Source organism: Lepidochelys kempii, chromosome 1, assembly GCF_965140265.1.
Source record: "Lepidochelys kempii isolate rLepKem1 chromosome 1, rLepKem1.hap2, whole genome shotgun sequence".
Taxonomy (NCBI): domain Eukaryota; kingdom Metazoa; phylum Chordata; order Testudines; family Cheloniidae; genus Lepidochelys; species Lepidochelys kempii.
In genome coordinates, this window is record NC_133256.1 from 305,248,207 (window position 1) to 305,262,713 (window position 14,507).

The 14,507-nt window shown below is 42.5% G+C and overlaps 1 protein-coding gene across 1 annotated transcript in view; it reads right to left on the bottom strand.

The window, feature by feature from the left end:
* Positions 1-3,781: 3,781 nt before the first annotated feature.
* CTTNBP2 (cortactin binding protein 2) overlaps positions 3,782-14,507 on the bottom strand; it is a 186,382-nt gene continuing 175,656 nt past the window's right edge. Inside the window, 3 exon segments of the mRNA XM_073328165.1 lie at positions 3,782-5,219; positions 5,222-5,267; positions 5,269-5,408. Coding sequence (XP_073184266.1) covers positions 5,163-5,219; positions 5,222-5,267; positions 5,269-5,408 — 243 coding nt within the window. The 3' untranslated portion in view covers positions 3,782-5,162.

Here is a 14,507-nt window from a genome sequence, read left to right on the forward strand (position 1 = left end):
TGGGTTCTGTAGTTTCCACATCAGAGTATTGCTCTTTTAAGATAGCTGAAAGCATGCTTCACACTTCTTCCCTCTGAGATTTTGGAAGGCACTTCAGATTCTTAAACCTTGGGTCAAGGTGCTGTAGCTATCCTTAGAAATCTCACATTAGTACCTTCTTTGCGTTTTGTCAAATCTGCAGTGAAAGTGTTCTTAAAACGAACATGTGCTGGGTCATCATTGGAGATTATTATAACATGGAATATATGGCAGAATGCGGGTAAAACATAGCAGGGGATGTACAATCACACCCTCCCTCCCCCCAATGAGTTCAGTCATAAATTTAATTAACACCTTTTTTTTTTTTAAACAAGCGTCATCAGCCTGGAAGCATGTCCTCTGGAATGGTGGCTGAAGCATGACGGGGCGTACAAATGTTTAGCGTATCTGGCACGTAAATACCTTGCAATGCCAACTACAAAAGTGTCATCCGAACGCTTGTTCTCACTTTCAGCTGACATTGTAAATAAGTGGGCAGCAGTATCTCCTGTAAATGTAAACAAAATTGTTTGTCTTAGTGATTGGCTGAACAAGTAGGACTGAATAGATTTGTAGGCTCTAAAGTTTTATATTGTTTTGTTTTTGAGTGCAGTTATGTAACAACAACAAAAACTTGACATACATAAGTTGCACTTTCACGATAAAGAGATTGCACTACAGTACTTGTATAAGTGAACTGAAAAATACTGTCTTATTTTTACAGTGCAAATATTTGTAATAAAAATATAAAGTGAGCATTGTACACTTTGTATTCTGTGTTGTAATTGAAATCAGTCATATTTGAAAATGTAGAAAAACATCCAAAAATATTTAATACTTTTCAATTTGGATTCTTTTGTTTAACAATAAGATTTAAACTGTGATTAATAGTGATGATTTTTTTGAGTTAATTGCATGAGTTAACTTTGATTAATCAACAGCCCTATAAAATACATAACTACTTAAAAATATTTTCTGTCTTTGCAGGTTATACAAGCGAGTGAAGGAGAACATTATTCTGAGTCAGGCCATGTGGCAGAAGGAAGGAAGTGGAGAGGCATCAGCCTGCACTGCCTCTTATTCTCTCAGTAAGGAGCATGAGGAGAGCTACTGCACATGGGCAGGCCAACAGACACTGCTTTGAAGAATTTCCAGTCTCAGGCTCCTGAAGCACATGCATACCCACGTGTGGAATACACATAGGGACCATGGCTCACAGAAGGAGAAGATAATTAGAGGTCCAAAAGACGTTTTTAAATGTAGCGATAATATTTTTTTCCCTTAAGATTGTGGACATAGTGGTCAAAGTTGAAACAATTCTTTTCACTCCTATGCAGATTTTCACTCCTTGTATTGCATGGCTGCTCTCTCATGAGTGACATTCCTTCTTAAAATAAATCTGATAGTTCAGTTTAGAACTGCTAGTTTTCTCTTTATTAGAGCAGGGCAAATTAGTTTGGATTAATAATTTATTTACTGAAAAATGCAATTTCAGTTGACCTGAAACTATTTAAGGATGGATTAATTTATTTTTGCTGGGAAAAACTTTTTTGGTGAGGGGGACAAAGACTGCATGCAGACAGGCCTGATGTCACCCTTTAACAAAGTGCTTAGGGCACTTGCCTGGATGTGGGAGACCCAGATTTGAATCCCCACCCTGGAGCAGAGAGTTGAACTCCGGTCTCCCCCCTTCCCAGGCTAAAGGCTAGTCTGTTCTTATGCTCTTCTGTTTAAAGCCAAGGAGAGAATATAAACGTCTGTATAGCCTGGTGATTAAAGGTATGCCTACACAGGGATAAAAATCCTGCAGCTGACCCAGGTCAGCTGACTTGGGTTCACAGGGCTCAGGTTCCAAGGCTGAAAAATCACTGTGTAGACATTTGGACTCAGGCTGGAGCCCAAGCCCGAATGTCTACATGGAGATTTTTAGCACTGCAGCCTCAGACCTGTGAGCCTGAGTCAACTGACCTAGGCCAGCTGCAGCTGTGCTGGGGGTCTTTTATCCCCGTGTAGACGTACCCTTAGGCACTCCCTAGGGGGTAGATAATGTGGACTCAGGTCTTCTCTCTCTCTCATTCGGAAGAGGGATTTGAATCCACATCTCCCACCAGACCACATCCCCTCCTAGGAGTGCCTTAATCCACAGACCATAGAGTTGTTCTCACTCTCTCTTTAGCCCAATGGATATTTAGGTATTTATACAAACTGGAACAGCTTCAAAAGGAAAGATCGAGAGCAACCTGCTCCAGAATAGCTTATAGCTTGGTGGTGTGGGGATCTGAGTTCAATTCCTTGCTATAGAGAGGGGATTCAAACCTGGGTTTCCTATATCCCAGGCAAATGCCAAACTGAGCTGAGCATTTTTTCTGATTTTTCAGTTTCATGTCTGATTTTTCAGTTTCATGCCCAGCTCCACTCCTTACACACACAAACTAAGGCCCTGGTCCTACAGTCATCACTCAGGGCCTAAAGGAGAGGTCTTTGTCTCCTAGGATATGTCCTCCTGCAAAGTTAGCTCAGGCTGTAACTTAGGTGTTGCCCCACCCCTAGTTTTTTTCCTTCCCTTTTTCACCTCCCTGACTTCTTGCAGAATTTAAACATATGATGCTGCATCCTGTGTGATCATTACAAATCTCTCTTCAGATTTGCTTTTCCCCTCCACTACCCCCCACCCTCCACACACAGAGTAAGCTACAATTACCATGCTTCAGTACTCAGATGCTAGATGCTAAGGCACATTCCTCTGATCTTCAGCTGATCAATGATGCTGAAAACCAGTTGCTGTTAAACAGATGCATGCCATGTTTTCAGCACCTAAACTGATGACAAGGTCAGGAGATATGAAAACTCTTGGTCAGTGTTCACTGGAAATCACTGGTCTGTTACTGCACAAGAATTTATACATAATTGAGGTTTGTCACGGGATCCACTCACCGCTAAGGACACCTCCTCCTGGCTGCTGTGGGATTAGTTCCTTCCAGGTGCTGCACTCTCCTCTGGTAGAGTCTCCACCCATCGTCCTCTCTCGCCCTGTGGCTCCTTCTCACTCCAGGAGCTGCAGCTTCCTCTTTGTGACTTGCCTCTCCGGCCAGGTCACTACGGTCCTCCCCTTCTGGGTATCTTTCAGAGCAAACCATCCCAGGCAGTCTGCTCGCTATGGCCTGGTCTACACCTCCCCAGTGCTTGGTATGGGAACCCAGGCCAGCCCTCTACTCCAGGTTCCAGCTCAGGGGCCCTATCTTCCACAGCTAAGGTCTACATTATCCTTTGCCTGGCTGCTTTCCCTTGAGCCTTTTCTACCTTTCTGGCTCTCTACTCTCTCTGGGTTTGCCAGCCACACAACTCCCTCCTCCCAGGGAGTAACTGTAGGCTCCTTGACTCTATAGCCCCAAACACATCACCCTTCTCTCAGGGAGTGACTGCAGACTACTTCCCTGCAGTCCCTTTTGGCTGTCAGCTCCTAGGCTTTATAAAGGCCCTTCCTGTTCCTATCCAGATGAGCCTTGTCTCTAATTAATCCTTGCTCCCTGGCTCCTCTTTCAGGCGCAGCCAAGGCAGATTGGCCCACCTCACCACCTTAACCCTCTCAGGCCTTGGGTGGGGTGGACACCCCATCACAGGTTGTAAGAAAACAATGCTGAAATTTATGCATTTCCTCCCAGAATATATTTTAAAGGAGATAACTATGAAATCAGCCATTTAATCCTTCTAAATCCACACAGATACAATATACACACACAAGACCAAGGGACAGACAAACATGGAGCAGTACAAAAGTTTTATTGACATAAGTTTGGGATGGCTGCCTTACTCATTGTGGTGAAGTGCTCGGAGTACATTTATGGAACCCTTGCCCCTTCCAAAATTAACTTGAACAGTGGCCTTTTGGAAGGTGCAGCGATGAGCATGTTGCCCATACCTCTCTCAAAGCAACCTCTTGGTAATTCACCAGGTGGCACTGAGGTCTGATCTTAAGGAAGCCATGTATCCTCCTCTTCTGACTAGATAATAAGGTACCAAGACAGTGATTGTATCCACATTATTACTATTCACAAGTATAAATTGTGGCCACCATAAAGAGGGTGGGTGGATGGAATATTTCTTTCACATACACACTTCCCCTAATGGGAAAGTAATTTAAGTCTGTAGTGAGATAAAAGATATTTCAGGTTAACTGCAATTCAAATGTTATTTCACAGTAACTACATAGTAAATCCACTATAAAAATTGGTAATTACATGGTAATTCATGTTATTGCTGATACATTATCTCTGGGTAACCATGTAATTAAACTTGTGCTGTAATTCTTTCAATAAGAACTGTTTTGGTAAAACAACATTATTTCCTGGATTCATTTTTTAAAATGCTATTGAAAGAGTAGAAAACTTTTACATCATACATTAAGACTCATTTATTAGAGGACCATCCCAAAGAGTGGGAAGTTGTGTGAAGTAACTGATTTATTGCATTATAATTTCTCTCCCTTTTCTTTTTTAAATATAGGAGACATAATGCAAACTCATAACAGTTCAAACACATGAAGCCTACAATAAGCAAGAGAGAAACAAAAGCACGTTTCAGCAGGCAAACTGTGGGGTAATCAAAATATTTAATATGGCTTGTAGCTGAAAGTAATTGATCCAGGTTTCCAATCATTTTAATTATTGCCACATTCCATTCACTTTTCATTAAGTGAAGATAAAAACATGTTCAGTCTTTAAAATGCATGTACATTAGCTTTAAGCCAGTACTGTACATATTGTGCAACTCATCTGTATGCAACACATGAATTTCATAGAATATATTTATATACTGTATATATATATATACACACACACACACAATTTTCTGTGGTAATACCCCTGAATAACATCATTTAAGCAATGCTAATTTCCATATTAGAAAACCCACTTATGAGGCTGGCATAACTTCCCACTAAGTTTAAATCAATATAATTTCCAGATTAAAGCAATACAATATTTCATTATGAACATCTTATTTACATACAAATTAAACTGTGGTCCCGTACACACATTATATTACAAGGAAACCATTTTAATTTTAAAAAATTATTTACATATTTGAGTTCTTTGTTCTTTAATACAGAGATTATGTGAACACTGAAATCTGTATACTAGGCAGGTCTATTTATTAGATTTTTCTATTTGTATTTTTTTGTGCAAATTCCAATCTTTGCTTTTAAGTTGTCATCATCTGCCTCTATTTGCCTTGTATTACTGCTGCTGCTTTTTTGCATACTGAGAAGGTTGGGTGACTTTACTTCTGGGAACAGGAAGAAAAGATTTAACTCTTGAAACACCCAACTCAGTCTTTGATTTACTGTTGGTGCATTCCACAGTGCGATTGCTGCTGAGAGGACGGATCTCATCCTGTGAATAAAATACAGCATCTTTTTAGCATAAGCATATCCATCGTAAGAACCAAGAGCACCAAAAAAGAGCAAAACAGTGAGTGTCTGCTGTTTACAGCATCTTGCACTTTTTGGAAGCATGATAGCCTCAGGAAAAGGATAAATTTTCAGGTCCTTGTGAAACAGTTACAGTTTTAGCTTCACTAACCAGTTAGAATCCAATACTCTAATAGAAGTTGCTTTTGTAAAAAAAAGCTAACGGGGCATTTCTTCAATAAAAACTTCTTAACATATCATACAAGGACAACAGTAGTGCTCTGGACAAATTATACCAGCTGATGCTTGGTACCGCTCTTTTTACTTTTCTCTCTCTCTCTTCCTCTGAAGAAGAAAGATTCCTTGGACTATATGGAGAATTTCTCCCTCCTCTCATCCCCAGAAGCTCAGCAGTCCTTTTAGCAGAGGTTTGCGGCACCACTGGCACTTTTAAGTTACATTCTTTTCAAATCTAAATTTAAAATATTGAAAAATCACTACTTTAGTGTGAACAATAAGCAGAGAGGTAGGTGTGTACGGAGACCCTTAAACTGCTCCTGGAAGGACACCATCCTACTTTATGGACTGTTTTAAAATTCACTATCTGCCATACAGGCTCGTCTTCACAACTGTCTTTGTTAGCCACTCAGTATTTCAAAGCCTCTAAAACCTTTAATTGGCCTTTCAAAATTCTAATTCAGTACATCTGCTGTGCTCGTAAAATACCACCTGATGTTTTTGTGCCTGTCATAAGATTCAGTAGTTTTGTAAATCTATCCAATCAGCTGATTTGTTACTGAGAGCTTCTTCTCTTCTTTGTTGGGGGGGGGGGGGGTGATCACATAATCAGCTAACCATCATCTTTGCAATTCGTACTGCAACTTCTTTCTTTTATAATGTAATGTCAGGGTAGCAGCAATCATTAAAAAAGTGGCGTAGTCATGCTATAATTCTATGGGCAAGTCTACACTACAGTGAGGATCGACACTCTGAGATCGATCCACCAGCGGTCGATTTAGTAAAGACCCGCCAAATCAACTGCAGATCGCTCTCCAGTCGACCCCTGTACTCTACCTCCAACGAGAAGAGTAATGTAAATCGATGGGAGATTTTCTCCCGTCGACCCCCCGCGGTGTAGACCCCACAGTAACTCAACCTAAGGTACATTGACTCCTGAGTTGCGTAGCATAGGTCGACTTACCGTGGTAGTGTAGACATAGCCTTTGTGGGAATAGGGGTAGAGGAAGAACCCCCAGCACAAAAGGCACAGAGGGTAGTTGCTTAGCATGCAGCATAGGCCAAATCAGTTCCCCTCCAAAATATGTCTTATCAGCACAGAAGTGATGCAAGGATAGTGATATTATCCCTGTTATGAAAGCAGTTTTCTTATCTCTCCTCTCTACTCATATAGTAGCTGATTTGGTGTGGCAGAAACTGCATTGAGCAGAAAGATGAAATAGCCCTAGGCATGAGAGGCACTGGGGATTTCCAGCTGTCTTCAGTATTGCTGCAGAACAGATGGTACTTTTAAAAACCAGTTTGCAGATTCCTAATTTGGAGACTGAAACCAGCTAATACTCCATTCTAACTTCCCATGAGAAGAAGAAGGAGATTGCTAGGCAGTGCTGGGATTTATATAGTAGGGCCTAAGGACAGGACATACATTTCACTTCCATCTTTTCCAGGGAACAAGCACTGGCTGTGCTACGGAAACGTACAGAGGAAGGGAAAATGCGTGTTCTTCCCAACATTAGCATACTGCACTTATGCTATACCACCGGTCAAAAAGTAAAATACAGATATTCCCAAAACAGCACCTTGGAATGACTATCTAACACTCATATTTTTTGTTTCCAATTTATCAACAAAATAATTAACTAAACTTACATAGTTATTACAAACCATAATATAATATAATTCTGACAGGAAAAAAAAATCATAACTAACAATATAAAACATGTCGCCAGGTATCAAAATTCATAATATTAGCACAAATGCAGTTATGTTTCACATTGTTACATAGAGTTCAATAAAAGGAGAGACCTCCAGTTTATGATATGAATGCATGTATGGTCAGCTATGTTTCTGAACCATGCAGATATCAAATCACAGCCATATGGGGCTAGGAACTTCTTTGCTTAAACAACAAAAGAATATCAATACAGTAGGTAATCTTTCTTTGTTAAAAGAAAAACACTCAAAAGAAGTATAGCCCCAAACTTTCATCTACCTTCAAAACTGTAGGAGGAACTGATCTCCAAATTTTAAATAAAAATATGGAATACAGTATCATTTTAAATATTTAAGGTAACTGACAATAGGCCAATAAAACATACAGTAAGTGTTACAAGAGAGAGGTGACAAGCTAATTCATAAGAGCAATAAGTCAAGAGTGCATGGTATAGCTGGACAGCTGCATTTCATAGGCATCAAAGCAGTTAGCTTTGTTGCACATCTCTTCATTAAAATTTGCAGTTATGTTTATGTCAGACATGCTAACTCCTCTACATATCAGTACAGAACAGGGGACTTAAATTTAAACCCTATAAAATAACAGAACAGAGAACATTTAATGAACCTACAGAGCTACATTTATAATTTATTTTCTCATTAAAAAGGCGTGTTATATATATTGTACTGTTGTAATGCAGTTTAACAAAGACTTGCAGCTAATGAATGAAAACTCTTTCCTAAAACTAATTTATTTTATTTATTGGAACATTTTTAATCACATAGGGCTGAATTCTGCCATCATTACTCAAGCTAGACATCAAGATGTGCCAGAGCCCTCATGGTAAGAGGTACTGGCTTTCAGACTGGAATTTCCCGCATGAGCACAGACTTCAGAGTAAAAAGCATTCTAATTGCTCCAAGAGCTTCTACACTGGCCATCCTAGGGCAAGAGCATTGCCTTAGAGCTGGTACTATGGGATTCCTGGCAGTCTCACTGGGGACCAGGGGCTTCAACAGAGGCATGTCAAGGAGCTGCTCATGCTCTGTGTGTCTCCTAACTTGACTTCTTGAGCTGGAGCTTGGTATTTCAAGTTCTGAGGAATCAATGCTCGATGGGGCCCTTGACTTTACTGCCGAAGGGATGGAGTGCTTTGGTGTGGTGATGTTCACCCACTGTGCTTATGGGAAGTGTAAGGAGAGCTTGCCATTAAGTTTGCTGCTTGACATCCCGCACTTCAGCATCACAGATTTTTTTAGCTATCTTTCAGGCTACATGCCCATAGGTGCATGTTACATTGTTCTGATGTTGGATTTCTGTTTTGCAGCTCAGTGCTCATTTTCTCTGTTGATCTGGTCCTTCTCTCATTTTTCTAGGCCCCTTTTCTCTTCCTTTTGCAAGTATGGCATCAAAAGAGGAAGACCACCACTCAGCTTGGCGTTCCAGGACATTTATGAACATCCTGGATTCTTGGGGAGACCACGTTCCCTGTGTCATATAATCGTCCATGTGGCAGCCTGCCAGGGATGTGTCGGTGATGATCGCCTTGTCTGGAGAGACCCCCCATGCATATGCGATGTGGGTCTGTCCATCACTGAAGCCATGACAGTACCTTGGTGGGGACTGTTAGCATGAAGTCCATGGAATGAAGGTTTGGTGAGTAAATGGATTGGAGCCACATCTGACTACAGCAAAGGTGGAGTCATGCAAAAGGGGTCACATGTGTACATGAAGCCATGTGGTCTAGGAGGGATAGGCAAGTCCAGGCTGGTAGACAGGATTGCTCACAATGCGAGTTATGATGTTGCTCATTGACTGGAACAGTTCTTTTGGCAAATAGGCCCATGCTGTGATTGAACTGATGTCAGGCCCTATGAAGTCCAGAGACTGTGTGGAGTCTATGATCCATTTCTCAATGTTGACGCTGACTCCGAGGGACAAAGGAAGGTTGAACAGCATGGAGGTTTAAACTTGTGCTTCTTGCTTGGACCACGCAGCCAGAAGCCAATTGTCGAGATATGGAAACATGAAGAGCCCCTAACATCTGACATAGGCCGCTACAACAGAAAAAGACTTTGGTAAAGACTCTGGAAGCGGTGGCTATTCTGAAGGCGAGCACCCTGTACTGGAAATGGTAGCAGCCCAATGTAAATCTCTGGAAATGTCTGTGGGCTGGATGGACATCAATGTGAAAATAAGTGTCCTTCATATTGAGAACCATAAACCCCATGCTCTTCTCTAAGGATGGGATAATCACTGCCAAGGTGACCATGCAAAACTTGAGTTTGTGAATGAAGTGATTGAGATGTTGGAGATCAAGGATTGGTCTTCCCCCACCTTTCTTCTTGGGTATCAGGAAGTTGAGTAAAACCCTGTTCCCTGAAATTTTGTAGGGACATGTTCTACTACTCCCTGTTGTAATAAGGAGTTCACCTGTTGGGTGAGGATGCTGTCATGAGAGTGGTCTCTGAAGAGGATAGGAGGGAGAGGTTTTGGAGGAGGTAGCATGATAAACTTGATTGTATAGCCATGGCGGATGACGTTCAACATCCATTTGTCCATTGTTATTGCACTCCAAGTGTGGAAAAAGAGGGCTAACCAACTCCCAGAGGTGGCTGGAGGATTGTGAGGTGATAGATATAGCAGTTGGCAACTCTTGGGGTCACCTCAGAAATACCTCTTGGCTAGAGGTTGTAACTGCGACGTCAAAGCCTAAAAAGAGGGCCCCGGAGGTGAGATCGCTGAGATTTCTGGCATTTCCTCAGAGGCTCATCAGGTCTCTGAGGGTAAAATGGGGGGCCCATAGAAGAGAAACAGTGGAACTAAAATTCATTTTCAAATTTAACACCATTATTTTGGGCTTGGATAGGGACTGGGAGTGGCTGGCTCATTACAAAAGCAGCTTTGCCTCTCCTGGAATTGACACCTCCTCATCTATTATTGGGAGTGGACTACATCCACCCTGATAGAAGTGGCCCTGTCAACACTGGTTCTCCACTTGTGAGGTAACTCCCGTCCCTTTATATGTCATTACATAAGCCTGCATCTGTAATTTTCACTCCATGCACCTGAAGAAATGGTGTTTTACCCACGAAAGCTTATGCCCAAATAAATTAGTCAGTCTTTAAGGTGCTACCAGACTCCTTGTTGTTTTTGTGGATACAGACGAACATGGCTACCCCCTGGTACTTGGCTAGTAATGCCTGACAGTTCACAATTCTGAATTGAAGGGTAGACGAGAATAATATCTTGCATCCTAAAAGGTCCAAATGCTTGCCCTCCTTATCAGCTGGTGTAGATCATGGGTGATATTGTTTGGCTTGTTCAGTCGCTGCCTGGACAACTAGGAAGTTTGGAGAAGGCTGAGAAAAATGGAACTCAGACCCGTGGCAGGAACTATAGGAATGTTTTTTGGCAACTTTGGCGGGGGGGTAGCTGTGCATGTGGTCGGGGTGTGCCACACTGGAGTCTTCCAGAACGGAATAACATCATTAATTGGCAATGTAATTCTGGCTGGTACCAAGGTGTGGAGGATATCAAGTAGCTTATGCTGGGTGTCCTGGATTTCTTTCAGGGGAATTTGGAGTTCCCTCACAACTCTCTGCAACAGTTTCTGAAATTGCCTGAAGTCATCCGGAGGAGAAGGGGATGCTGCAGTAACCACTTCATGAAGAGGGAAATTTCACTGGTTCCGGTGACACCACTGCGACTGGACTAAGGAGTTCCTCCTCTATCAGTGGATCTGAGCACCTGTTAGAAGGAACCCATAGAGGGGAGGCAGGCGAATATTTCCTCATAGACTGAGCTGGTTCTAAGGGGGTGGTATTGGGACCAGGGTCCCCAGTATGACCATTAGGTCATATCCGAGGGAGGTTGTGGGGTACAGCATGGGGTACCAATGGCTCCAAGATGGTGGAAGTGGTGGATGCTGGTATGGATGTGGCAGTCTCTGTGAAGGTGCATAGGGGTGATATGACATGGTCAGCTCCTCTCCTGGTTCTGATTCAGAGGAGGAGGAGAAGATGGACTCCAGTTAAATGGTAGTACCTTGGGAAGGGTGCAGATTATTGGAATGGATGGTGAGGGGTCCTGTACCCAGGGCATATCCCGTGGCAGAGAAATAATCTCTCGAGATGGAGGGGTGACTCTGGGTCTCTCACGGCCAACATGTGCTGTGGCTCAGATACGGTTCAGGATCTCCCCAGTGTCAGGGGTACCCTGTCTTTGATTTGTATTGGTGCCAGCGCCATGGACCTTCCCAAAATGGGAGGATCCAACATCTTGTGCCAGTGATGTTGGTACTGGTGGAGCAGGGCTCGGAACAACTGGATACCACCATGTGTGGGATTTCTTCTCATGCCTATGGGACTTAGCATGAGCTAAGGAAGGAGTGTCCACTTTCTTTGATTTTGAGGAAGACTTAGTCCCACGCTTATGGGTACATTTCCTTATCTCCTGACTAGGCCCCACCAGGGGTACATGGTGGTGGTTCCCCTGGCACCAGATCTGGATATGGTAGCAATAGGTGAGCTCTGTGCTAATTCAGGCTGATGTATGGGAGAGTTCCCTGGCATGGATCCGAATGAGGCCTCATGGCGAACTCCATAAACTGCTTCTGGAGGCAGAGAGCCTGGCTTTCTTGGGTGTGGCTGGGGAAGGACTGGCAAATACTGCACCTTGATGCAATGTGAGCTCCCCCCAAGACGTAGAGGGGGGCGTTGGTGTTTGTCGCTGACCGAGAAGGAGAGCAGGCAGGAGGCACAGAGTTTGAGGCCTGGAGTCCTGGGCATAGTCCAGTACTCGCTTGTGGGCATGGGGGGAGGAAGTGAAGAAGAAAACAACCCCCAAATCAATCTAAACAAAGCACTAAAACTACAATAAATTGGTAAAGCAATTATAAAACTCTTAAAACTATGTACAACTATCTTATTTAAAAGTGCATCGGAAATATGGACACAAAGTTCTGACCAGGACCATGCGGCGGTGACAAGGAACTAGAGATGCAGTCAGTCCACCCTGTTCTTTATCGCCATGGATGGAAGCAGAAGGTGAGCCAGGGTGCATGTGCGGACCAACCAGCTCCAAACGCATAGTTTGCATGTGTAACCCTTAATGGAATACCATAGGGAGCATCACTCGAAGAAGAGCCAATAGATATGGAACGGTACCTGGCAAGGCATCGTTGGAACTGGTGACGAGCTACAGTGATGGCCAATCAGGTACAGTCTCTTAAGGGAGCTCCTTTACTGATTGTGATCAAGAAAAAATTGACTGGAATGTCCCAAGGGGAGCATTTATACTCAGCAGGGAGTTGTGTGCGACTGCTAGTAGGGGGGCCATACTTTATCCCACTACTGCTGCCCTCAAGGATCATAAAAATCTTAAGAGCTAAAGGAGTTCTGCTTGTCTTATGCTAAGACCCAGAAGTGAAGATCCCGTATAGATGGTGGCCTTGATTTTGTGTTTAGTTATTTTACATTTCAGACACTGTCATACACAAATCTACTGTAGCCAGCTACAAAAGGGTCATCCTAGTGTAGGATGTCTAGCTGGGGAAAACTTAGGCATGGCTAGGGCTCCCTTTCCTTGGCAATCACTGCTGCCACATCTGCCTCTTGGGGCTTTCAGGAGCTGGCATAATTTAGAGTATCCCTTAGATGGCGTAGATTAAAGGAGCACAAAGGCCAGTTTCACGCACACACACCTGCCAAGATGCAATGTATGTTTCTCAGCTGTAGCTGAGGATCTAGGCCAGTATCTTTAGAGAAGCATGAATTTCACTGAATGCCGATTTACTTAAATTCTGCCAACCCCCTTCTTTAACTGTTCTTTATTTATGAAAAAAGGAAAGTGAAGGACTGATTGTCTTGATTCCTACCTTGCAAACTTCCCCTCAGTTCTATTAATGCATCAAAATACTCCTGTTAGCTGTGTAAGTAAACATAGAGTCCCCTTTGCTGCAGTATCTGAGCACCTCACAAACATTCACTAATTTAACCCCAAACGGAGTTTTTACCCCAAAAGGAAAAAGTGCCAGAAACTCCATGAAGTCCACTAGAGACTTTGCTATTGCTTCTGATTTTACGTGGAACACATTCTGATACTCTGGTGCTAAGCACCGAACAAAACCTTATGGATAGGGCAACAGAGATAACAGATGATCTCACAGCATCTCCGTTAGGTAGGGAAGCATATCCCCATTGAACAGACAGGGAGTTGACGCACAGAGACATTGAGTATCTTGCCCAAAGTCAGTCAGTCACTCTCACACACATACACACACAGAGTTCCTGGTAGCGCTAGAAATTCAGTCCAGATCTCCTAAATCCAGTGCCTCAGCCACCACACCATCCTTCCTCCTATTACAGTCCTGAAAATCTTCTGGTCAGAATAGACCTTCAGTACCATGTAGAACTGTACTTTAATTCTGTGACACTAGGGAGAATTTAACTCTCTCTATGAACATTGCACTGCTGGGCTTAAGTCAGAAGTTAAAAAGAGAAAGGCTTGTACATCCTCTCTGGAGGAAGGTCTTGTGGTTTACACATAAAATTAATTCAAGGGGGCCTGGATTCCATTCCCAACCCTATCACAGATTTCCTGTGTGGCCTCGGGCACGTCATTCATTTCAGTTTCTTCATCAATAAATGGGTGATACACCTAACTATCTCACTGGGGGGTGATAAGACTAAATTGCTGTGCATAAAGTACATTGAAATTCTAGGATGGAACATTATACAAGTAAAGTATTATCAGAGTCTCAGTGTTGTTGCAGAACTCAGTATCATTATGCTACATATTGAATTTTTTAATATAGTAATATTTTCCCTTTATAGATTTCAAACGGATGTAATTTGCAAAGAATTTAGGTAATTTCCCCCTGTCGTTTCTTCAGAAAAATAACTGACATTCAACAAATATACTTGTGATCATCCAATTATTTTCTGAGTTACAATTTATGCCCTCCAGTAACAAATCAGCAGCTTTTTGGCACCTAAGCCTTCATATGTTCAAACTATCCTGTAGTTAATATTGTCTGTTTACATCTGGACTCTTGTTTCCCAAACGTGGGAGGACCAATTCCAAATGGATTTATTCTTTCTGGTTTTTTTTTGGTTTCTTCTAAGATAG